The sequence below is a fragment of the Melanotaenia boesemani genome, chromosome 5 (assembly GCF_017639745.1).
Source record: "Melanotaenia boesemani isolate fMelBoe1 chromosome 5, fMelBoe1.pri, whole genome shotgun sequence".
NCBI lineage: Eukaryota > Metazoa > Chordata > Actinopteri > Atheriniformes > Melanotaeniidae > Melanotaenia > Melanotaenia boesemani.
This window is the reverse complement of record NC_055686.1, coordinates 35,679,513-35,703,266: the sequence shown is the minus strand read 5'-3', so window position 1 is coordinate 35,703,266 and position 23,754 is coordinate 35,679,513. Positions and strand designations below refer to the sequence as shown.

At 43.3% G+C, this 23,754-nt stretch overlaps 1 protein-coding gene across 1 annotated transcript in view; it reads right to left on the bottom strand.

Moving 5' to 3' along the window:
• Positions 1 to 8,993: 8,993 nt before the first annotated feature.
• Positions 8,994 to 23,754, bottom strand: part of ache (acetylcholinesterase) — a 34,965-nt gene continuing 20,204 nt past the window's right edge. Inside the window, exons 5-9 of the mRNA XM_041984846.1 lie at positions 22,003 to 22,225; positions 21,565 to 21,807; positions 18,518 to 18,710; positions 17,513 to 17,682; positions 8,994 to 9,514 (exon numbers count right to left, since the gene is read on the bottom strand). Of these exons, the coding sequence (XP_041840780.1) occupies positions 9,393 to 9,514; positions 17,513 to 17,682; positions 18,518 to 18,710; positions 21,565 to 21,807; positions 22,003 to 22,225 (951 nt within the window). The 3' untranslated portion in view covers positions 8,994 to 9,392. The remainder of the gene's footprint in view (positions 9,515 to 17,512; positions 17,683 to 18,517; positions 18,711 to 21,564; positions 21,808 to 22,002; positions 22,226 to 23,754) is intronic.

Here is a 23,754-nt window from a genome sequence, read left to right as displayed (position 1 = left end):
TGCTCTTGCTTTTACCTTCAGGAAAGTTCCACAGGTCTATTTATGTCCACACAAGCAGACTAGCCAATACCTTGTATCCCAGTGCCTTACAGGTACTGAACTCCTGTAAATAGTCATTTACAGCATGTCATAGTTTGTCTGAGCTCAGTGGTTGGCTGAGCTGGGAATCTTTTAAGTTGTAGGTGGAGTGAAGGCAGCCCTCAGCCTGTTTGGATTTTCCTTCGTACACCTGACTTGCATCTGGTAATCAGGAGGTTGGGTTGATCAAGCTGCAGGCAGCAGCAGTTCCTTGCCAGATCGCCTTCTCTCCTGCTCTACCTGGGACTGATCCTGGGAATATGTTGCCTGCCAGACTTTGTTGCCTTGGAGCACCCGGCCTTGGCTGCCATATCTGCCCTGTCCTGCCGCCACTTAATGGATGGATTCAATTTGCTTTTTCACCACTTATTCTCTGCCTTGGATCCTCTAAGACCAAGTAGGACTGATTCATTATTCAAAGTTCTGACTGTTGTGGCTCTTTGGATTTATTTAACTTTGACACACCTTCTCAGCAGAACTGAACTATGCAGGTCTCTGCTTTGCTGTGCCTGCCAGCTGGGTTAAATAAATTTTCATTTTGCACATTAACAGGGGTTTGTGTCTGCTGCTTGGGTCTGTCATTTTTTCCGCATTATGACATGTCTGCCCAGGGTTCAGGTACTGTTATATGCTGCCACTAAAGTGCTTTTCTGAACATAACATGGACATTTTGTGCAGTGAGTATCCTGAAGCGCACTACTGCACCTTAAATTATATCGGTGTATCAATGTAAGGGTCATGTTGTATAGACACTGATATGTGGGTTTGTTTATTCCTTAAGAGTGACTGCTTCAGTTGTTCATGCACAAGCTGATTTTAATTCTGGAAAAGCGAACTGGGACTCCATTTTCTGTGGTAAAATGTTGACACTGACACGTGAATGCATATTTGATGCATAGACAGGAAAGTGGCAGACCGACCGTCACTTAAGACTTCTGTCAACTTCAAATTAATTTAAAGATGCCCTTTTATTTTTTTATTCCTTTGTTTTTTCATTAGTTTGGGCAGTCAAAGACCCCACAATATAACTCTGTGACTGGTGAAGGGAAATTTAAACCGTCGCTACACAACTTTTTAAAATCATTAAAAATCTATGCCTATAGTGATTGGAAACCAGCTCGGCTGTGGAATGTCCCACAGGTTGTCCTGCACCTCTGCAGCTGCAGACCGAAACATTTTCTGCTGATGCTTCAAGATGAAGTTTATAATTAACTTTAAACTCTGCTTTTTGCAAAGCTATTTAAAAAAACAACAACATAAATAAAAGGAAATATAGCCTACCTGTGATGTTGAAGGCACTGCCCGCTCCCCGCTCTCACTCTCATACTCTTGTTCAGCAGTTACCCTGGCAACAGCATCTCAAGTAGATGTTTGACTCCTAAAATCTAATAATATTCTAATTAGAGGCCTTCCTTCAATCCGAAATGATGAATGGTTGAACCTTCTCTCGAAAACCCTCAGTTTGCAATGTGAGGGTATGTAGGTAAGGTGGGGAGGGATCACATGAACCTGTGGGGGAGGCCTGGGTGGGCCTGGGGGTGGTGTGCTATGGATCTGGGCTCTCCCGCTATTCTCCTCCTGCCCCTCTCCTTCCCCTCTGGGTGTGTGGTGGGTGGGTGCCTTCTGTGGTCAGTGGCAGTCGGTTGGCAGCTTGTTGGCTGCAATCGCTGCGTGGCCCGGTCATAGGTGGGGTGGCTGGCCTGTCTTGCCCTGGGGGGCCTCTCGGGGAACAGGAGTGTTTAGTGCTGCTAACAGCTCACCATCCAGAGGGAAGTTCGCAAGTGGCCTTCTTGGCTGCACCCTGTGGCGACTCACCTCTCAGTTTCAATTACACTTAGACACCAAAACACACAGGACATGTAGCATGTCATGTACTGCATGGTGGGCGGGGCCACGAAGGTGACCTTGCTCTCTGACCTTGCTCTTGCTCTCAGCTCTCTGCCTGGGACGTCCCCCATGGCCATGGTGGGAGGGTTATGTGTGACGTGTGAGTGAGGGGTTATATGGGGTGGAGGTTAGAGTAAGTGGAGGGTGGGGAAGGGGGGGTCGATGGCGCCCTGGTTCCCAGGGTGTGCAGCTGGGACATCGGGGTGTGTGCTGGCCCACGCCCGTTGGTTGTCTGGTGGTGCCTGGTTCTCCTAGGCATGGTGTGGGCCCTCTACCTTTGGGAGGGGCAGCCTCTGGGCTCCTGGGACCCTGGACCCTTCGCTCGGGCCGCCCTGGATGGCCGGTGCCTGGCGGGGCCGGCAGCTGCCGATCATGGCCCACGTTGGCCTGTGCCCCAAGACCGGGGGCCTCTGGCTGGGGCTCTCCTCTACCACCCTCCAGGTGGGGCTGGAGTCGTCTTCTGTGTGGGGTAGCTTGGGTTAGTGCTCTGGGGTTGCCGCTAAGGGCCCGGGTCTCTGGGCTGCCCTGGTCTGCCTCTAATCTCCGTAGAGGCGTGGTCACATTTGCACGATCTCACTCACCACTCATCACTGATCACTCCTTATTCCTCATCCTCTGCATGCTGACAGTCACTGAGTTGTCCAATGGGTTTATATACTAAGAGATAATTCTTCTTTTTCTGTGAGTTTGTATCTGATTATTGCTGTGATACGTTTGTGAAATGTCTTTTTGATTTGGTTATTATTTACGAACTCTTAATGACTTAGCATCTCTGTTTTTCTGTAAAAGCCGTGGGAAATTTTCTGGTGTGTAACAGTTTGTTGTCTGGTGATAGTTTGGACTGAAGGTCATTGCCTGCTGTCTGTGGTGTTTTTGCCTCCTCTTTCTTCTTTTGCTTCTTTTTGCTGTCTTCCTTATTTTTCTGTCCCCTCCGGTCAGGTCCAGCGAGATTACATAGATTCCATGATTCAAAGTAAATAAATAAATAAATGAATCAGATTATCAAGAGGAGACTCATACCCATAAGCTTTCCCTTGGCAAAGCAAGTTTGTTTGGCACAATACAGCAACCAGACTATCATTCTGCTTGCTATGATGCTGGACAGGACAGGTTTAGAAAAAAAAAAGATATTTGACTCCCAAAAGCTAATAATATTCTAATTAGAGGCTTTCCTTCAATCTGAAATCATGAATGGTTGCTAGGAAAACCTTCTCTCGAAAACCCTTTGTTGGTGTGGTCACGTGGATGTCGTCATGCTGAATCAATGTATCGGAACAAAGTTTGTGCTCGAGCGTAACATCACTACACTCCACTTGTAGAGCCTATTGAGAACATTTGGACAGTTATGTACTCACAAGTCTTTTGCAGTTCCTATCTGTTCTGTTAGTTTGATTGACTGATTAATTGATATGTCTTTATTTCGAACAAAAAATAACACACTGAATCACAGATTAAAGAAAAAAATAACTGTTGCTATAAAGTCCGAAAAGGAGCAGGATGAAGTAAAAAACTTCAAGTCAAGTTGTTATGGGTTTGCCTGGCACATGGGGGATCTGGATCCTGCCAGACTCGGACTGCTGCAATTTCTGATCCTGCCTTTATAAAGACTGCTTAAAGCAGAATTCATTTGTGCTGCTATTGGTTCCACTCCACACCATTTAAAACACTCTTTAAAAAAATGATAAGTTCACCACAGAAAATCATGTGCTGATGGAGGTCTGTAGAATCATATTATGGTGAAAGACATTTATTGGGATAATACCATTTTCAACATATTCGAATGTGCCTGCTGCGTTGACTATAATGGCTTCACATTTAATGCTGTCTTTGAGATATGCCAGTACTCCTCCCCCTCTTCCCATTCTTGGGTAGTCATAGGAATTAGCAAAGTAGTCCTAGTAAAGTAGTTCTAAGAATGAGTACAATAGCCCCAGGAATTACTAAAATAGTCCTAGGAATAGGGACATTGCATTTTATTACATTGCCATATAACTGTTTGGGGTTTGAACTGTGTTTTGTTTGGATGGTAGTCTTTTAGTTGAGTTTCTTCCCGTCACTTTGGTATGCTACATGTAGGGATGCTGCTTCCAGGTACTTGCAAACTTCTTCTCTACCGCAAGATCTCTTGCAAACCCCTGTTATTCAGGGGGCATAAATCTAGCCAAGAAGAGGTTAATTACATGGTTTAATGCTGCAATTATGATACTGAGAATTTGTGTTTGTATATGCAAGCAAAGTGTCAGACTATTAAATGAAAAATAAGTTGATAACCTGCTTCTGACTTTCACGCGATCCCCCAATCCCAAACCGAAAACTTGAGCACTCGCCCTGAGCCCCTGATGACTAAATGACATCACCTGCGTGAGGAGTCGAGGGTGACAGGCCACAAGGGCTCGAAATGCTTTAAATAGGATTGGGACAGCACTTTGAGACCTGCACTGCAAGGAGAGGGACGCCATACACACATATATATATATATATATATATATATATATATATATATATATATATATATATATACACACTATATATATATAGTATATATAGTAGAGGTCAGGAAGCTCCTGTAAACGCCGCCGTGGGGAAATTAAACGGCGAAAAATATAACGACCCAGCGCCACAATACTGAAGAACATGTTTCACACGTCGGCTTCTCTCGGTAAACTCCGTGTTTCACGTGACATCGCAGTGATTTATGGGTAATTCCTTAGCGAAAGTTGGCATCGATGCTGACTTATGGAAAGGGGGCAGAAAGGGCTCAAAAATGTCCGCCATCATCCCTTGATCACTCACACAATTCCAATTGGAACACCACTGAACCCTTGAGCCCCTCGCGGGAGCGCGCCCTTGAGTGCAGGAGTGCTCAAGTGTTCCATTTGGGATTGGGGGGATGATTGCTTCATTTTAGCTTCTGAAGCAGCACCTTCACATTGTCAGTGTTTCAGTTCTGCAAGATGGTTGAAGGTGGGAATAATAGCATCTGCAGATCCTGAAACCGTGGTGGAGGATGTTCCTGGGTCTGTTTCTGACTCAGTAAAAACTCAGGTGGACAGATGCAGCAGGATGTCTTTATTTCTGTTGCTATAGCTTAATCAAGTCAGCATTCATGATACACAGCGACATACTAGGAAGCTACAGAAGCCTTCAGCACTTACAGAACCAGTGACTGGAACACACAACAGTGAGGCTGAGGATTGAAACAAACCAAACAAATGTACAAGAAAAAACGGTCATGGCACTCATGTTCATTTCTACTCAGGATAATATTGCTTTAAAAACAAGTCTTTCAATCCTCGTGGCTGTTTGTGGTGTTATGGTTCCACTGCATTTAAATATCAAATATATTCCTTTACTGATGTGTTTACGTTATTGCTAACATCAAACATAGCTAACATTAGATATATATATTTTATTCTGATAATATTTCAATCGAACCGTACAAAGTTTACAGAAAATAACAGTCCTAGTTTGGCAGGATATATTGAGATTGGTGGAGATCTGAATTGTAGGCCACGCGGTTCATAACATCACCCAGACCAGACACCACGTCCTTCAATGGGTTAGTCATAACCAGCCGGCAAGGACGGCTTTGCTTTAAGAAGAAGAAAATAAAACTCTTTAAGTAAGAAGTCATTCAGTGCAAACACAAATGTAACACAGATGTGAAAAGAAACACATAAAACTAATGAATATTTGACTATTTTAATGCCTTTTTTGTGGTTTGTGATTTTCTGTTATTGTTTCTCTTTCAGTCTTATTATATTAAAACAAAAAAATTTAGTGTAGTCTTCATGTTACAGCATCAGCATTTGTATTCAATCATTTTCTATACGGCTCAGTCTTATTCAGGGCTGCAGGAGCCTATAATAGCAATTAGCAGGTGAGAGGCAGGGCCAACACCGAGAGACAAACAACCACTCTACCTCACTCCTAGGGAGAATTTTAGAGTGACCACTTAACCTAACATGCATATCTTTGGATGGTGGGAGGGAGCCGGTGTACCTGGAGAGAACCCACGCATACATGGGAAGAATATGGAAACTCTACACAGAAAGGGGAGGGTCCAAACCCCTCTCCAGCAACCTTCTTGCTATGAGGCTGAGGTGCTAACATCACAAAACTGTGTAGCCTGCCGCACAGGTTTTTATTATTAACTGTAAATCAGAATGAATAAGGGATATCCAAACGGTTGACTGTCTGCATTATTTCATTTTGCTGCAACACATTGAAGCATCCTGGCATTTTCTTAAGGTTAATTTTTTTTTTCTTTTTTTGTAATAATTTATATTATATATATATATATATATATATATATATATATATATATATATATAATATTCTCATCATCTCCTTTTTTCATGTTGCTCTGTGTTGTCTATAGATGGCAGAAGTGGTTTGGAAATTGCTGGCAGGACTGTTCAGGACACTGATTGAGACCATCTCGGGTCAGAAAGGTGGTAATTGTTGGTGATGAAGCAAACACACCTGAGCTGCTCCACTGGTGGACAGACGTATGGCTTCTCGTGGTGTCTGTTTGGGTGAAGCTGTTGAAAAGTTTGGCCTTGCACAGTTCAGAACATGCACTGGGAGGTGGGGGCTGGGGTGATGGACGGAGGTGGGATATAAGCAGGGTTTCTATTGGACAAACGGAGCTAGAGGAGCTGTCACTCACTCAGCCTTTGACACATGCAGTCCTCACTTGTATTAGACAGAAGGTACAATCCTTTTTTCATATATAGTTCTTTTAAAGCTTGGCTACACAGCTCTGAGCCATAAATAGGAGCTTCACATGCCAACAGAGACACTTTGCTGGGACAGCCTTCAGCAAATTAGGGCGCTGACATTAATAGTACACACACGAGATGTTTGTTTCACTGTCCCTGTGAGGACACACACTGACGTACAGCCTTTTCCTAATATCAACCTTTAGACAAATCTAACCCTAAAAGCAGGCTCCACACACACACACACACACACACACACACACACACACACACACACACACACACACACACACACACACACACACACTGAGGTGGTAGAAACACACATACAAATGATAGATGAGTTCATACTTGGGTGGAGGGAGTGAGTCCTGGAAAACTACAACCAGAATACACCATGGGAGCATAGAGACACGACAACAAAGTGGAAATAAGTGGCAATATGCTGAACCAATAAACCAGACCAGAACAGGGACAGACCTGTGGTACAGGAACTGGCCACCAGGGGGCTTCAGCTGCAGCTGTAAGCCTTCAAGAACCAAACTAGTTTGTTTGTGAGTCAGTGCTGCTTTCTACGGAAGCGTAGAGCTGTCACCCAAATAAAAAACCTGGAGCTTCATCACGTTATAACACGATGCGTTTTTACAATAAAACTATCACGTTATAACGTTTATTGTAAAAATGTTAAACGTATCACATTATCGCTTAGTGTAAAACATTTTATTGTGAGAACATGAATCGAAGTAGCCTACAGTATGCAGATGTTTCAACCTAGAAATACTGGAGCAAAATACATTTTATAGAAAATATTCTCATCAAGCAGAAACATTTCAGTACTTTTTTAAGGATTAACTGTTCTGTGATTTATCATTGTACACAGGAATTTGGGACAGTTGTGAACAACACGATATGTCACCTGCCTGCGCGCACAACAATGGTGCAAACGTGCAGCTCTACGCTTCAGTAGCTTTCACTGTCACCACGAAAACAAAGAAAAAAAGAGTAGCTCATCTACAGAGGAACCCTCTGACCGTCCAGATCAGTTCCTGATCAGATGAAGAACTGGTGGTTTGTTCTTAGTTTGAATACATGGCACATTCATGCAGATTCCCTACAGTTATGTAACGGTGGGTAACTCTGCCTTTTCATCTCTCCATCACATCTCCTCCCCCTCAGTTCTCTCCCTTCCTCCTCTCTCTACCTTTTCTCTTCCATTTTCCATCAATTCATTGCATCGTGCTGGCTGGCGGGCCAGAGGCTGAGCCAGCGCACTGCCACATTATCTCACTCCTGAGTGAATAACTCTGCCTCCATTAGACTAACAAGAAAGCAGGAGGAGGGAGGTGGGAGTTGGGGGTGGGGTGCAACTACGAGCTGGAGGAAGCATGAAGGACAGGAGAAGTTAGATGAGTTGAATGGAACTAGGGATGATGGAAGGAGGAATGTAGATAGAGAACTCTGACACAAGAGTGAGAGGAGGCAGTGAAGGATGGAGGATGGAAGACAGGAGAGGTTGGTGGAGGCGGGTTAGAGATGACTGACTGCTGGAGAGGATGATCAAAAAGAGAGGAAGACAGAGAGGTGGATGGCTGGAAGGAGGAAAAAAAAACATGCAGAAAGGAGAAATGGTACTTATATAACACTTTTTTAGTCATATGTTGACCACTCAAAGCGCTTTTACACTACATTTCACATTCACCCATTCACACAGACTCATACAGCACTTCTTTTTTTATACTTAGCAATTTCTTCTATCACTTTCAGTCATCCCCCCGATAGACACATCGGGAGGTAATGTGGGGTTCAGTGTCTTGCATAAGGCATGACACTAACAGTGTGTGGTCAGGGGAAGCCTGGAATCGATCCACTGACTTTCCAGTTAGCAGACGACAGCTTTACCTCCTGAGGCACAGCAACCCCACAAACAAAGAGGTGGAGTTGGAGAAAGAAATGAGAGGATGGCAGTAAAACAGGAGATAAGGAGGGAGATCGAAAGATGAGAGGAAGAAACAGATGGATGGAGAGGAAGAAAAGAGAAAAAAAAGGTGGTGGAAAGATGAGAGGAAGAAAAGAGGAAAGGATAGACGACTGGAAAAACTGACATCTCACACAGATGTTACTGAAAGATTTGTCAGGTGTGCTGGACATTGAACAATTAAACAGTTTCTGCTTCTTTTCCTACAGAACTTGAACGCAGCACCAGTTCAAATGACATGAGTTTCTTCCTCTCACAGTGTTACACAGTTTAAGGTTTCATCACATGAAACACACAGACAGAAAAGCCATGACAGCTAATGGGAATAGTGGTCCTAAAACACAAAAAGAAGAGGAGGAGGAAGAAGAAGAAGAAGGGGACAAAACGCCTTTAAAAGAGACATGAACAGAAACTGTAGTTTAGTCCAACAACACCAAACACCTGATACTCTGGAACACAGGAATCCTCCAGAAAACTAAAAATGACGAGATAACTGAAGAAACCATCGGTAAGTCTGACTTAAACACAAGCACAGTTCGAGGTAATGACATTTCTTCTATAATTCCTCCAAGTTTCCTTAATAGCACACGCACACACATACAAATAAATCCATAAAAACACATCAATAAATAGAATAAATAACACAAATAAAGAAAAACAGTGCTTGAGTTAGTGTGTGTTGTGAAATAAATAGGGTTCACTGAGGTTCATTCTCTCTGTGGGGGCTCTCAGAGGTCGCTGCAGCGCTCCTGCTTGCTGTAGTGGTCAAACTGACTCTTCCAGTGCATCATGTAGGAGGACCAGCGATGAAACTCCACCTTCCACTGACGCTCGGCCTCGTCAATGTTGTCTGAGGAATAACATGGAGGAAACGGAGGTTAGCAGCTGGAGCTTAAATGGCTTCACTAAGCTGATGTAGCTCATGGAGCAGCAAGGACATGGCAGCTGTGTGGTTTCCACATGTTTGTAATACTTATTATATATTTGAAAAAGCTAGACTTACACAGAGTTACACATTAAGACTTAAAAAGTCAGGCCTCTGGGGTCCAGCTTCCCTGTAGGGCTGGGCGATATGGCCTGTAACTGATATATTTTTGTTTCTATCCTGATGCACGATATATATCTCAAAGTTTTGAAATCTCCTCTAAAATTTTGTGTAAATGTTGATTTTAACATTGTCATACATAAAAAAGACTCAAGTCAAATAATTTAAAAAAACTGTTTAAGGGAGGAAGGGGGAGGAGAAATCACAATAAAGTTAAATTTAACAAACTTTATTTTTAAACCAGGGATCTACACTCATATTCTTTAACAACACAGCGGGTCTCCTTGCTGTGACCTGGTCCTTAAACATCTAACAACAGCAGCTTAGGCTATCAACAACAACAAAAAATAATTTAACAAGCATCCCCTTGAAAGGCATTTCAAAACTTTACAAATTAAAGTGCATTTTTCTGTGCAAGACTGCATTTGTTGTAAAAGACAATTAAACAACATAAATTAATATATTTAAAATTAAATTGGCACAGAAGCAGAAGTCCATAAGTTAAAAAACAAAAAGTAAAATGCATCAGCAAGAATTCTTAACTAGCACATTTCAATAAACAAGGTGCACTTTTTCTGCTTGTTCAAGTTTGTAATACCCCCCCCCCCCCAAAAAAAAAACCCAGAATACAAAATAATAGATAAATGGAAGTCCAATATGTGAATGCAAAAACAAAAATCAAACTTTAAATCACTGAAGTGGGTGGCATGGTTTTGTCTATCGCTTGTTTGCAATAACCACTCAGCACAAAAATGTGTCTAGAGGTTTTGTGCTAAAAACACAAGCCTGTCAACAGCTTCTGGCTTGAGTGATGCCCTGTGACATGTGACCACATTCCCGCTGGTACTAAATACCCTTTCTGATGGGGAACTAGTGGCAGGCACACACAGATATTTTTTTGCCAAACTCTTCAGGTTTGGAAACATTTCCTCATGGTCCTTCCACCACAGCAGGGGATCAGATTCAGTGTCAGCACTTGGACTCTGCAAGTAGATGGACAATTCTGCTTTCATTGTCTCTTTGAGTGACGATGTAGCTGTGGAAGAGGGGTTTGCTGCCTTTTTAAAGAAACTTCCAAGAGTTTTCTTTTTTGGTGGCTCTGGTTCAGACACTGCTGGTGTTTCATGAGACTGTGAAGCAGCTGACCGTGCTGTGCCCTGGTCAGACAGCATCGCCTGCGCCTCCATCTCCAATATGGCTCTTGACTTGACCTCCTCCACCTTCTCTGCATTGATGTACATGGTTTTAAACCGTGGATCCAAAAACGAAGCCATGTCTAGCAGGGCATCAGTGGCAGGGTCAGCAAACTTTTCTCTTAAATAATCCAGGATGGAGACTTTGATGGACTGGGTCAGTGGAGTGTCATCCTCCTGAACTGCCAAGGTGCTGGTGTTGAAAAGATAAAGCACAGGCTTCACTGTGGACACTGTAACATAGTCCTCACCAGACAGAGCATCAGCGAATTCCACAAGGGGTTTTAGAGCCTTTTGCACTGACTCTAAAACTTCCAGGTCTTGCCAGGTCAGAACAAGATGACGTGTTTTCTTGTCTGAAGACAAAACCAGAGAAATGGCTCGTTCCTGCTCCAGCACTCGCTCAATTATTTTCTGACGGGATCCCCACCTGGTAGGAGACTCACTGATCAGCTGGTGTACAGGAATGTTGAGCTCTCTTTGTGCAGTGGCCAGGTCTCTCCTCCTCTTCCAACTGAACGAGAAGCTACTCACAATCTTCTTACAAACAGCAACTGCTCGATCAATGCGGGGATCTTTCATGCTTCTCTCTGCAAGGGGTGGGGAAACGATTTAAAAGATTAAATAGAAATAATTATTCATTCAGCCTAATAGTGAGAACTGTTTAAGTAATTTATTCTCCACAGATCTGACCTTTGACATATGTTTAAAAAAAACTCATATGCTTTACAAAATATATATTGTCAATAACACCACAATATGAATGACAAACTGTTTTCAACGTAAGAATGGCTAGTTTTTAACTGGATGTGAATAGATAATGAAATGCTCATATTTTTAATTGCATGAAAAAAAATGATTGAAAGTACTCAAGCATAAAAGCATAAAAATACTGAAACGGTTTCAAAGTTTTTAATTTTAATTGTCCTGAAATATAAAATAGTATTTTAGTTATATTAACCACTGTTATAAAAAAATATAAATGATGTCTCAATTAGAGTGAGGGAAACCTATACAAATACTCACCAATAGCAAGGTGCAATCGATGGCCAAAACACTGTAGTCTTCTCCACCCATTCAGACTCATTGCTTTGATTATGTTAGTCCCATTGTCTGTTGTGACACAGACTTGATGAGTTTCTGACAAATTCCATGAACTGAGAGCATCTTGCAGTCCTTGTGCAATTAACTCTGCTGTATGATCATCAGGGAAAAAACTTGTCTGAAGGCACGCACTTTTAAGCTCCCAATTGTCGATGTAATGTATTGTTAAGCTGAGGTAAGGCTCACATGTTCTGCTGGTCCACAGATCCGTAGTTGTAGAGAAGTGGGTCACGTTTTTGAGTTTTTCTGCTGTCTTTTCTCGCACTGAAATGTACAATTCTGGTAGCGCTTTTTCTGCAAAGAATTTGCGACCAGGCGAATCATACTTTGGGTGAAGTGTTTTGATGAGGTCTCGGAATCCAGGCTTTTCTACAACGCTAACTGGGGCCATGTCTTTAGCAATGTACCTTGTTACTGCAGCCGTTATCTCTCTCCATTTTGAACTTTTTCTGTCGTATGGGATTGATTTAGCAAACGAAGAAACCAAAGTCATTTGTTTTGCGGCCAGTTCGTCTGATGATTTCTTCCGTGTCGGTGGAGATGTGACCACGCGGAGCTTGAGACATTCTTCATGTTGCTGAGGATGACATTTCAGGTGGTGAAACAAGTTGGTGGTACTGCCGCCTTTTGTAGCAACGGTTTTACAGCATATTTTGCAAATAACTGCATTTTGTTCAACGTCTTCCTTTCGAAACCCGAACCACCGCCAGATGATGGATCCAGAGCTGTTTTTCTTAATAACTAAATCGTCCGTACCACGTTCAGCTTCCATCCCCTAACATTTATAAGTTCGCACGTTGCAGGTATTACTTCCATTGTCTCCAAGTTTCTTTTCCCGTTTCAAGTAATGCAACAACATGCATGCGCTGTACGGGCGGGGTGAGTGCCATCTGCTGTTGTGAGGGGGCAGTCTGCTTGACTATTTATACGCGATATGCTTATTTTATATATCTCGGGTCAAACAACTCGGGATATATCGAGTATATCCGATTTATCGCCCACCCCTACTTCCCTGCAACCCTAAACTGTAATACACAGTATAGAAACAGACAGATCAATGTTTGTAAAACTGCAAAGAAAGCAGTGCAAACACAGTTCACCCTTAAATTTACAAATGCAGGTTAAAGCTCTGTCATGCAGAGAAGAAGCCATGTGTGAACAGGATCCTGAAACACTGCTGTCTTCTCTGGACCAAAGCTCATTTAAAATGGTCTGAGGCAAAGTGGAAAACTTTCTGGAAACCATGGATGCCATGTCTAAAGAGGGGAAGTACATGGAGGTTTCATAGCAACATCTTACAGATTTCAGCAAGACAATGCTAAACCACATCCTGCATCCATCACAACAGCATGGCTTCACATAAGAGTCCAGGTGCTGAACTGGCCTGCCCGAGTTCAGATCTTTGATCAATAGAAAACAACTGTAGCATCATGAAAGCAAAAATCCCGTAACAAAAGTCCAAGACTGTAGAGCAGCTAGAAACCTGCATCAGACCAGAATAGGACAACATTCCTCTCCTAAAACTCCAGCAACTGGTCTCCTCACTTCCCAGATGTTTACAAATAGATCAGGAGGATCAGAGATCACTATGGAACTACTTTTTATAGTTTTATAGTTGCTGCCATCATAACTTTTTTGTTCACATTTTAGTGTCACACTTGTTTTGGAACTGGGGTTGTACAAAAATAAAAACAAACAAAACAACAACAAAAAAAAATTCACATAGTAAACACCACACGGCTCAATTTGAGTCAACTCTCTGATCAGCACTCCCTAAAGCAGTGGTGGGGAACCCCGGTCCTCGAGGGCTATATTCCTGCAAACTTTCCATGTGTCCCTGCTCTAACACACCTGATCCAAATCAAATGGCCCCAACAGCCTATTAAGAGCTGCACAGTGAGTCATCAATTTGAATCAGGTAAGTTGGAGCAGGGACACATAGAAAACTTTCAGGATGAGGGCAAAGTTTCCCTACCACTGTCCTAACGTCACGTCGTCATGGCCAGCTTTGTTTTGCTGAGTCGTGTTACCAAATCGTGCTTTCCAGTCTCAGCTACATTACACACTAAATATCTGCATAACCGAGTAATTCCAAAATCATGGCAAACAGAGGGGGACTTCTACAGCTACAAGCTACGGGCCACATTCGGCCCGTGAATGAATTATTTTTGGCCTGCATGATCACATTTAATCTCTATCAGAGCTGGCTCGTTGATAAAGTGTGCGCACCACTATAATACTAAGTCCTACAATACACTGCCAGCTTGTTACCGTCAATCACGGCCCGCCAACGCATACCTTGCTCTTTCTCTAGCAGCCTGACTGAGGTGCTCACCTTTGTCAACAAATGCCTAAATGAAAAGGACAAAGCTGTCTTCTGTGTAGAGACAGTGTTGCTGAATTAAAAGAAAACAACATAAGAAGACACTTTGAAACGAAGCACCACGACAAATACAAGCATCTGGACAAGAAAAAAAAGTCTTCCTGTAAACCCTAACAGAACAATCTGGCCAAAAGGACAATGGATCCAGGTTCAAGCAGTTCGGAAAACTCCAGGCAGCAGGCTTTGGCTCAGCAGGGTCAATTACTCACGATCAAGTTTTGAAGTCATTGCTAAGTACAGATCAGCCTCTGCTTTAACCATCTCTTTTAGTTTCTCTGCTCCTGCTTCTGCTGCGGCCACTCCCAGCCAATCTGGACCTGCTCCAGCTCCACCATGGAAATATTACATGCCGGATCTGGAACACTTCTTCAGTGATCCTGACAAGTGTTGGGGATTTTTGTTGCAATGCACCATGGGGTTTCAGCAGCGTCCAATTACACTCTCTTCTGAGCAGTGTAAGATCTTTTACATCATGGGTCTGTTATGGGGCTGAGCGCTAGCCTGGGCAGAGGCCTTTAACGCCCGGACCCCAGTGTCTTCTCTTACCATTTGTAATTTTTTTTCAGAATTCAAGAGTGTTTTTGATTTAAGTGAACATGGTAATGAGGTCTCTTAAGGACTGCTGGGTCTTCGCCTAGGAACCCAGAGCATAGCAGACTTCTCAGTGGCTTTTCGGACTCTTGCTGCCAACTCCAGGTACAATGAGGAAGCACTCCAGGGAGTATTTTTAAGGGCACTGTCTGACCCAACAGAGGCTTTTAATGAACTTAAGTCTCATTTTGTTTCTGCTCCTATTCTCAACCAACCGGATGCCTCTGGTCAGTTCATTGTAGAGGTGGATGCATCTGACATTGGGGTTGGGGCTGTGCTGCCCGACTGTTCTGAAAATGACCAGAGATCTTCATCCATGTGCCTTTTTCTCCAGACAGTTATCACTGACAACACAACTACGATGTGGGCAACTGCTGGCAATTAAGCTCGCCCTGGAAGAGTGGAGACACTGGCTGGAAGGAGCCAAGTAGCCATCTATTGTGTGGACCGACCACAAGAACTTATCATACATTCAAAGTGCTAAAAGACTGAATTTCCGTCAGGCCCAATGGTCGCTGATGTTTGGTCGTTTTGACTTCACGATTGCCTACAAACCCAGGTCTCGCAAGGTTAAGCCTGATGCTCTGTCCCGCCAGTTCTCTTTCACAGATTTACCCGAGACTGACACTGTTGTGCCACCTTCCCATATCATAGTGACTCTTACATGGGATTTAATAGAGAAGGCATGGCAGTCTCAGTAATTGGAACCTGACCCTGGTACGGGACCTCCTGATCGCATGTTTGCTCCAAAGGCTGTGAGAACTCAGGTGCTAGACAATCAATCAATCAATCAATCTTTATTTATAGAGCACTTTTCATACATAAATGCAGCCCAAAGTGCTTTCCATGAGGACAATGAGGTGGTACCATCTTGCTTGTCATCCTGGTGTTAACAGGACTCTCTCTTTCCTTCAGAGGACCTTTTGGTGGCCCACTATAACAAATATGGCAGATACCCACTGCCATAGTCCAAGGTCACACATCGCCCAAACATCATAACAGTCGTGCAGAGCTTTTCCAAGGCTGCTCACTTTGTAACACTTCCTAAGATCCCTTCTGCTCAGGAGACTGTTCAACTGCTTGTGGACCACGTTTATCAGACTTCATGGAATCCCTTCTAACGTTGTCAGTGACCGCGGGCCCCAGTTCTCAGGTATGGCATGCTTTTAGTAGGGCCCTGGGGGCCACAGTAAGTCTATCCTCTCGTTTTCATCCACAAACTAATGGGCAGACGGAATGGTTTAACCAGGAGCTGGAATCTGCCTTACGTTGTGTTGCTTGGAGTGAACGCCTCACCTGGATCGAATATGCTCACAATTCTTTGGTTGGTAGAGCTGCTGGGAAGTCTCCTTTGGAATTTTCTCTAGGCTACCATCCCTTCTCAGGAACACGATTTGGCGGTTCCTTCTGTGCAGTTGCTGCAAGATCTGGCAGGAGATTCGTGCTGCCCTTCTGAGGACAGTTGAGAGGACTCACCAGTTTGCTGATCAACATAGATCCTGATCTATGCTGGTCAGAAGGTTTAGCTATCGTCTTCTAATATACAACTTGGGACCAAATCCAGGAAGCTCTCCCCCTAATTTATTGGACCGAGATAGTTGATCAATCCTATGACTGTCAGACTTAGGCTGCCCCGCACTATTTGCATTCACCCAACGTTTCATGTCTCCCAGGTTAAGCCTGTTGTTGAGTTGGCTTTCATCGCATCACATTTTATCGTATTGTATTGCATCACATTATATAGTCACATCACGTATCGTAGCATAAACTGAGAGCTGAATTCATTATTCCAACCAGGACTCTAAATTATGGAGGATGTTGTGATCAACTGAATCAAAGGCAGAACTTAAATCTCAGAGAATCGAATCAAGCACGTTCCTCTACCTGCACTCACTAGAAGGTCCATGGTCACGTTAACATCTTCTGTCTCTGTGCTGTGGAGTCTCTAAAACCAGACTGAAAGCTGTTAAAAGTTATGTCTTTGTTACCATACCATTTTATTTCTAAAGCATTTGAAAAACAACATAACAGCTGACCAAAGTGCTGTACAATAAATTAAAAAGAGAAAAAAGCACAAAAACTGCACAAATAAAGAACATTCATTCATTGGTAATATTACCTGTGCAGAGATAACTTCTTCATCTAACATGACTGTAAATGTACTTTAACCCTCCGTGTCTTTGTCATGTCAGAATGTGCATCTAAAACCTGTGTGGTTGTTAGTTGCCATCATGCTATGACTATATCTGGGACCTGATGAGAACCTCCTACAGCAGGGATCACCAACTACGGTCCTTGAGGGCAGGCGTCTTGCAGATATTGGATGTTTTTCTGCAGCAATACACCTGATTCAAATGAATGAGTCATAAACAGACTTGTGCAGAACTTGACAACAAGCTGTTGGCGATCCATTTCCTTTAAATTAGGTGTTGCAGTATATACCTTCAGGGCACCAGCCCTTGAGGACTAAATTGGTGATCCCTGGTCTACAGAGCCCTGTCCTGCCTCGGTGTTCAGACAGTCAATATTTACCAGTGATGTTGAGGAGGCGTGGCAGGAAGCGGTTCCAGAAAGCACACATTTGGTTGCGTAGACCTTTGTGGATTTTTAGTGGTTCCGTGTTCAATCCCACGTGTTTCTGTTCGCTCACTGTGAACAGAGGCCAGCGTCTCCCCCGGTCACTTAGACCTTCATTGGGATTTCTGAGTAGCAGAAAGAGACAGAAGAAGAGATGACACGGATGGGAGCAAAGGTCAAAGGCTGTGATGTGATGGAGTTAGACAGTTTCAGAGAACACAAATTGGCTGCTGAATGTCAGCTGTGAACATAGCTTCAGTTTTAAATCTGAAGACAGGTGTGGCAGCTTACACTAGTTTATACACAGCAATAACTGCTACTGTTTACCTTCTTCTTCTGGTCTGATAATGGAATTTATGATGTCACAGACCCAGTTAATAAGACCCTCCTACATTATGACTAGTCATGGGTGGCCATGTTGTATTCTCAGTCCGACTTCAGGGGCAACACACCTGACTCAGATTAACAGATCACTAACAGGTTTCTGAAAAACTGGAGATCCATTTCATCTGGATCAGGTAAGTTGGAGCAGTAACATCTAGAACCAGCAGAACCAGAAATGAACATAATCTTGATAACACGAACCGTAAAATGTCTGGAATCAAAACATCTTCATGTTCTGTTCATCAATCATCAGAAGAACCAGGAGGCAATAACCGATTCAAACCAGTTCAACCAGAGCACTGATCAGGCCAGATCAGATCAGATCAGATCAAACTGGGTCAGATCAGACCAGAACTCCCTGTGAGGAAGTTAATCCATTTGTGGTTTGGAGCTTCAGATGTTTTGGAGCAGCACCAGGTAACATCCTCTGGATAAAGGTCAACAGATGTTGGACTGCTGTAGGTCTAATCTTACTTAATGATCTAATCTGATCATCCTGATGATCCTGATTATCCAGTCTGATGAAAATGATGATGTGCTTGGTCCTCCGTAGTGGATTCATTAGTTGGTCCTCACCCCGTCCGTGCGAAGTTGGCCCAGTATTTCATCATGCGTCGACTCAGCTTCTCCTCTTCCAGGGTGTAGTTGAGTCGTTTCTCCAGTGGCAGGCCAAAGACGAACTCGATCTCGTAGCCATGGATCACACCCATCCACTCGGGCCAGGCCAAGTTTGATGCTCGGTGGTCAAAGAGGTAGAGGTAGATTCCTCCTGCAGATAGAAAGGAGAACATGGATCATACTGGTGAAGTAGTGTCTACATCTATTACAGAAACAGCTTCTGGACAACATGAAGATCTGAACATCAGCACAATTTGAATCGATCTCCATCAATGAATGAGTGTTAAACATCAGCCAATAACCTTTGACCTGACTACATTTCTGGTTCAGCCTAGCTAGGATTGGCTCCTGTCCCTGGCACCTGGAAACACCCCCAGCTTCCCTGACATCTGACTGGCTGGTCTTTAGTCCTCCAGGCCAGTCACAACAGCTCTGGGATAAAACAGTTGTCTCCTTGTCATTTCTTCCGTGGACTAAAGTGTATTAAACAACAAACTGAGGTCTAGAATGGAGAATTCCTGCCTTTTATATGCTATCAGCTGCTGATTTAGAGGCTGGATCAGGGTTCAGTCTAAACTCACACCCCAGATTTTGGCTGATCTCCACCTCAATTTACCCCATTTCTTCTCTGGTTCCACCTTATTTAAATAAAATCTGGGGTAACACATATGAAATGAAATATTGCATTTGATCAAATACTGCAAAACACTGTGATGGTGGACAGACACAACCGGGTCTACCCTAACCGGAAGCCCTGGATAAATTGGGAGATCCAGCAGCTACTGAAGGGAAGGAACACTACGCTCAGGTCTGGGGACAGGGCTCGCCACAGCACAGCCTGAGGAGCCTGAAGAGAGGCATCAGGAAGGCCATGAACTACAGGAGGAGAATTGAGGACCATCTGGACAGCAGCAAACAAACTCTTCTCTGCACATTTTCAAAAGGGAGACCTGACACATTTTCCATCCTTGTCAAAAGGCAACTGGGGCAGCCGCTTCAGTATTAGAGGTGAGAACAGCAAGCTAAGCAACACTGACTGAAAGTCTGCAGCAATCTGTCCCCTTGGTGACAAATGAAGTACCCTCTCAGTTGGAGCTGATTGAATTTGTGAGTTCTAGGAATTTGTGCCTGCAGATAGATATCCCAATGTAAAATAGGCTGCACTCAAGCTATAGTCAATGTTTGGATCGACATATGTCTGTGAATTAGTTTATTCTAAACTTTAACAAGTGAAAACATCGCTCAGTTCTTACGGACACACATTAAGGAGTTACTTTAAGTAGTCACAACGGAGCACAAGCCAGGCCTAAAAGTAATTGTGGAAAAGACTTTCAGCTGTCACACTAAGATAAGAAAAATTACATTCACCCTAAGGCAAGCAATCAATGTGTTAATGTTACTAATCTGTAAATCACTGCTAATGTGTAGGAATCATAGACTGTATACAAAAGATGGGTGGAGCCTCAGTGACGTCACCCGTAGGTTTCTGAAGAGCAAAAGTGAAGCTCGTTGAGCGGTTCCTATCATCGCCATCTTGGCCGCGTCACACCTGCCGTCGCTCCCGGAAAATACAAAAATGGGCAAAGTGGCGGAGCTGAGACGGAGGCTGTGAGCGTGGGGGCGGATGATTGATGTTCATCAAACTCCGAGCTGCCTGTAGCTAAGAGCTAATTGAGCCAACTCGGATCTAACGTGAGCTAACTGGCTAATGAAGGTTGGCGGCTAAAGCTAACGTGCGCCGTTAGCCGGCTAAAAACCGCAGTTGTGCTGCACTCTCCCTTCTTGCCGCGGATACTGGATACGTGTCAATCATGTTTATTCACATGTTTATTTCTGCTGTGAAGTTGGTCTTTTTAACATGGGAGTCTATGGGGATTTGCTCTGTTTTGGAGCCAGCCCCTAGTGGATGAGGGGTGAACTGCAATTTTTTGCACTTCCGCATAGGCTTCACATTTCACTGCCGGAGGTTGCCGCTTGGTAGGAATCCATTTGTTGTGTGGTGCTTTGCAGTTGATGTTGGGTTTTAATTGGGTCTTTATGCTGAACTGGTACGCCACCCCTGACCCCTGATCTGAGGAAAAGGAGGGACTTTGACTGGTGTTGTCACTAAATATGGCACTTACTTTTATTTATGTATGTATATGTGGATACAGATCTGTACAGATTCTGAGTTGTCTACTGGTTTCATATAAATATGTAACCATTTGTAATGAGGATATGGGGCAAATAGTAATAGGAAATAATAATGATGACTGTTTATTAATAGCGGAGAGGGAGTAAATAAACAAGTTTCTTTACTAACTTTGCTGTTTTTGTTTTTCATTTATCATTTTGTCTTAAAATAAAGCTTCTATTTGTTGTTTTAGGGCCCATTTACACTCAACGCAGACAGTTGGGTCTGTCTCCTGTATCGGTTACATACGTAATTTGGTCTGTTTTCAGGGAGTTTAGCTATCAGCTTGACGCAAAGATGGAGCAATACCACCGGAAATGGCAGGGGCAGAGAAGAATAGCTGACATGTGACCAGCAAAAGAAACAAACCAGGGAAGAAGAAGAGCATCAGGAAGGGGACAAAACAGCAGAAGAAAAATGAAGACAAGACAACTGTAGCGACTGAATGAGTTTTTGAAGAAAGACTTTATGCAAGTGTTTAGGATGTGTTGGGTGGTTGGAAATAACTTTACAGTGGTGCATTACTGTTGCCAAACTGTGTCTGAAACTGCCATCGGCTCACGGCAGTGAGTTCTGAACGTAGCAAACGATGCATGCAAGTATGAAGACAGGAGGTATGGCAACGTTTGAAACGGATGTTGCTTTTTATGTACGTAACGGAGCATAAATGGGCTTTTAGGTAAATTGTCCTCTGACCATCTTAGCATTTTTACTTCCAACAGCATCAGGTGGAAATAAACAATATGATACCGTATTGTGATGAATCTGGTCCCACCGATTCATCCAGAGTCACACTGACAGCTGTGTGAGAAAAGACACACACATTTCTCACCTTGTGCGTTTCCTGCGCTGTTCATCAGGTTGAAGCCGCTGCCCACGTTGGCCTTGAGGGCGTGGTGTTGAGCGTAGGTGCGAGCAAAGTGGGCAAGCGGGCAGATGACGTTGTGGTCGCCCACAATGTCGTCCATGGCGTCGCGGTTCTTCAGCCCGTTGTTTTCATCCATCCAGTCAGTGTACTGCAGCACCACAGCCTCCAGGCCGATGTCGTTGGCATGTGGGACGCTCAGCTTTACACCTGACAGGTAGAGTCAGAGCATTTTGTCTGCTGAACAAACTCCAACAGCTGCTTCTTGTTGTCAGAACAATGCAGGATACTGCAGGACCAGGATCAACCTCCCGCTTCATCACATCCTATACAAATATCTCTGAAATGACTAGTGAGCAGCTTTTAGATGAATGTTTTGATTCTGCTTCCTCCTCTTCTACCCACCTTCCAGGAAGTCATCTCTGGAGATCAGACTCTCATTGTCCTTGCTGAAGCCAGGTGCTCCGTACAGTAGGAAGTAGGAGCCCTCATCCTGGTTGACCCCAAGCAGGATCTGTGTGTCCTTGAAGTTTCCTGAGTTCAGCATGGCCTCAGGAGTGTCGGGCAGAACCTCGCCATCCACGACCGGCACAAAGGAGAAGCGGAAGAGAGCCGACCAGGGAAGGACCTGCTCAGAAGCGGACGACATGAGTTCACCCAGCAAACAGAAAAAATAGGAACAGGACAGACTACAGGGCAGAGGCAGTAGAGATGGGATTTATGGCTCTTTGAGGGGAGCCGGATCTTGAGGAGCCGTTCCTTTCAAAGAGCCATTCAAAAGACTGGCTCGTTCTCACAATATCTTACAAAATTTCACAATATATAAGAATGACAAAAAATCAAAATATGTACCTATATGAAATCTACTATACATGATTAAAAAATTATAGGAAAAATATAGATAAAAAAGGATAAACCTGAGCAGTCAGTGCAAATTCCAGTAAATGTTTTGGATAGAACTCACATTATTTGTTTCCAAACAATACTCTCTGCCCATAGATGCTTCACATGAATGGAGCGTGTTGGACATCAGACCTCTATGATGTCACACGTTATTTATTTTATTTTAATTTTACTCAAACTAATTCTTATTTACTTATTTATTCATTTATTTATTCATTCAGTCATTTTTAGCTGAAAGGAGGGGGGGGGGGGGGTTGGGCTTGGCGTGTGTGTGTGTGTGTATACGTGTGTGCGTGTGACTGTGTCATTGAGTGTTTTTATTCTTATGTTTTTAATCATGTAAAGAACTTTGTGTTGCCGATGGCATGAAAAGAGCTTTATAAATATAAAGTTTGATTTGATTTGATTTGATGGAGGCAGTGTCAAAAATTTGAATGGCTCACAAATGAACGGCTCACAGCTGTGAATCGGTTCCCATCGTTCATTTAAAAGAGCCGTTCAAAAGAATCGATTCGTTCATGAACGTCACATCTCTATGAGGCAGTAGTATGGGCCAGCATCATTGCTTCAGGGTTAAAGAATCAACATGTACAACGAGGTGCGTTCAAGTACACAGAAAAACACTTTTTTTTTTCCTGTAATGTGTCAAAAATATAAAAAAAATATTGGCCTCATTATCCAATATCTTCTTATGGATCTTCTTAAATTTGCTCTTAAGTTGTACTTGAGAAGTTTTTTACAAAAAACCTGTGCAAACAGACAGAGGCGAGACAGATGAGGACAAATAAACAGAATGACAAAACGATGAATGAAAACAAAAAATAAAAATAAAGAATGTAATGAATCCTGATTTTCCTAATTTTTAAAGTGCCGGCGCCGTGGCTAAAGCGGAAGGTTACATATCTTCCTGTACCTTAAGCCCTGTACACACACAAGGATTTTTTTTAATCTTATGAGATTTTTTTATTTGGTCTAGACCTCACAAGTCAAGGTAAAAAAATCAGGCATGTAATAGTTTTGATCATACTGTGTGTGGTGTGCTCCGATAATCTAATCACAGAACAACACACATAACGATGCCGTCCCGCAACTGATCTACAATCTAGTCCTCCGAGCCGGACAGCTCACGTGACCAAACGTGATCTAACAAAAACGTAGAAGAAGAACCACAGCAACAACCATAAAAAAAAAAACGAAGAAGAAGGATCTTCTTGACGCGCAAACTCATCCCCTGCGGTAAAGTGGCGGCTCAGG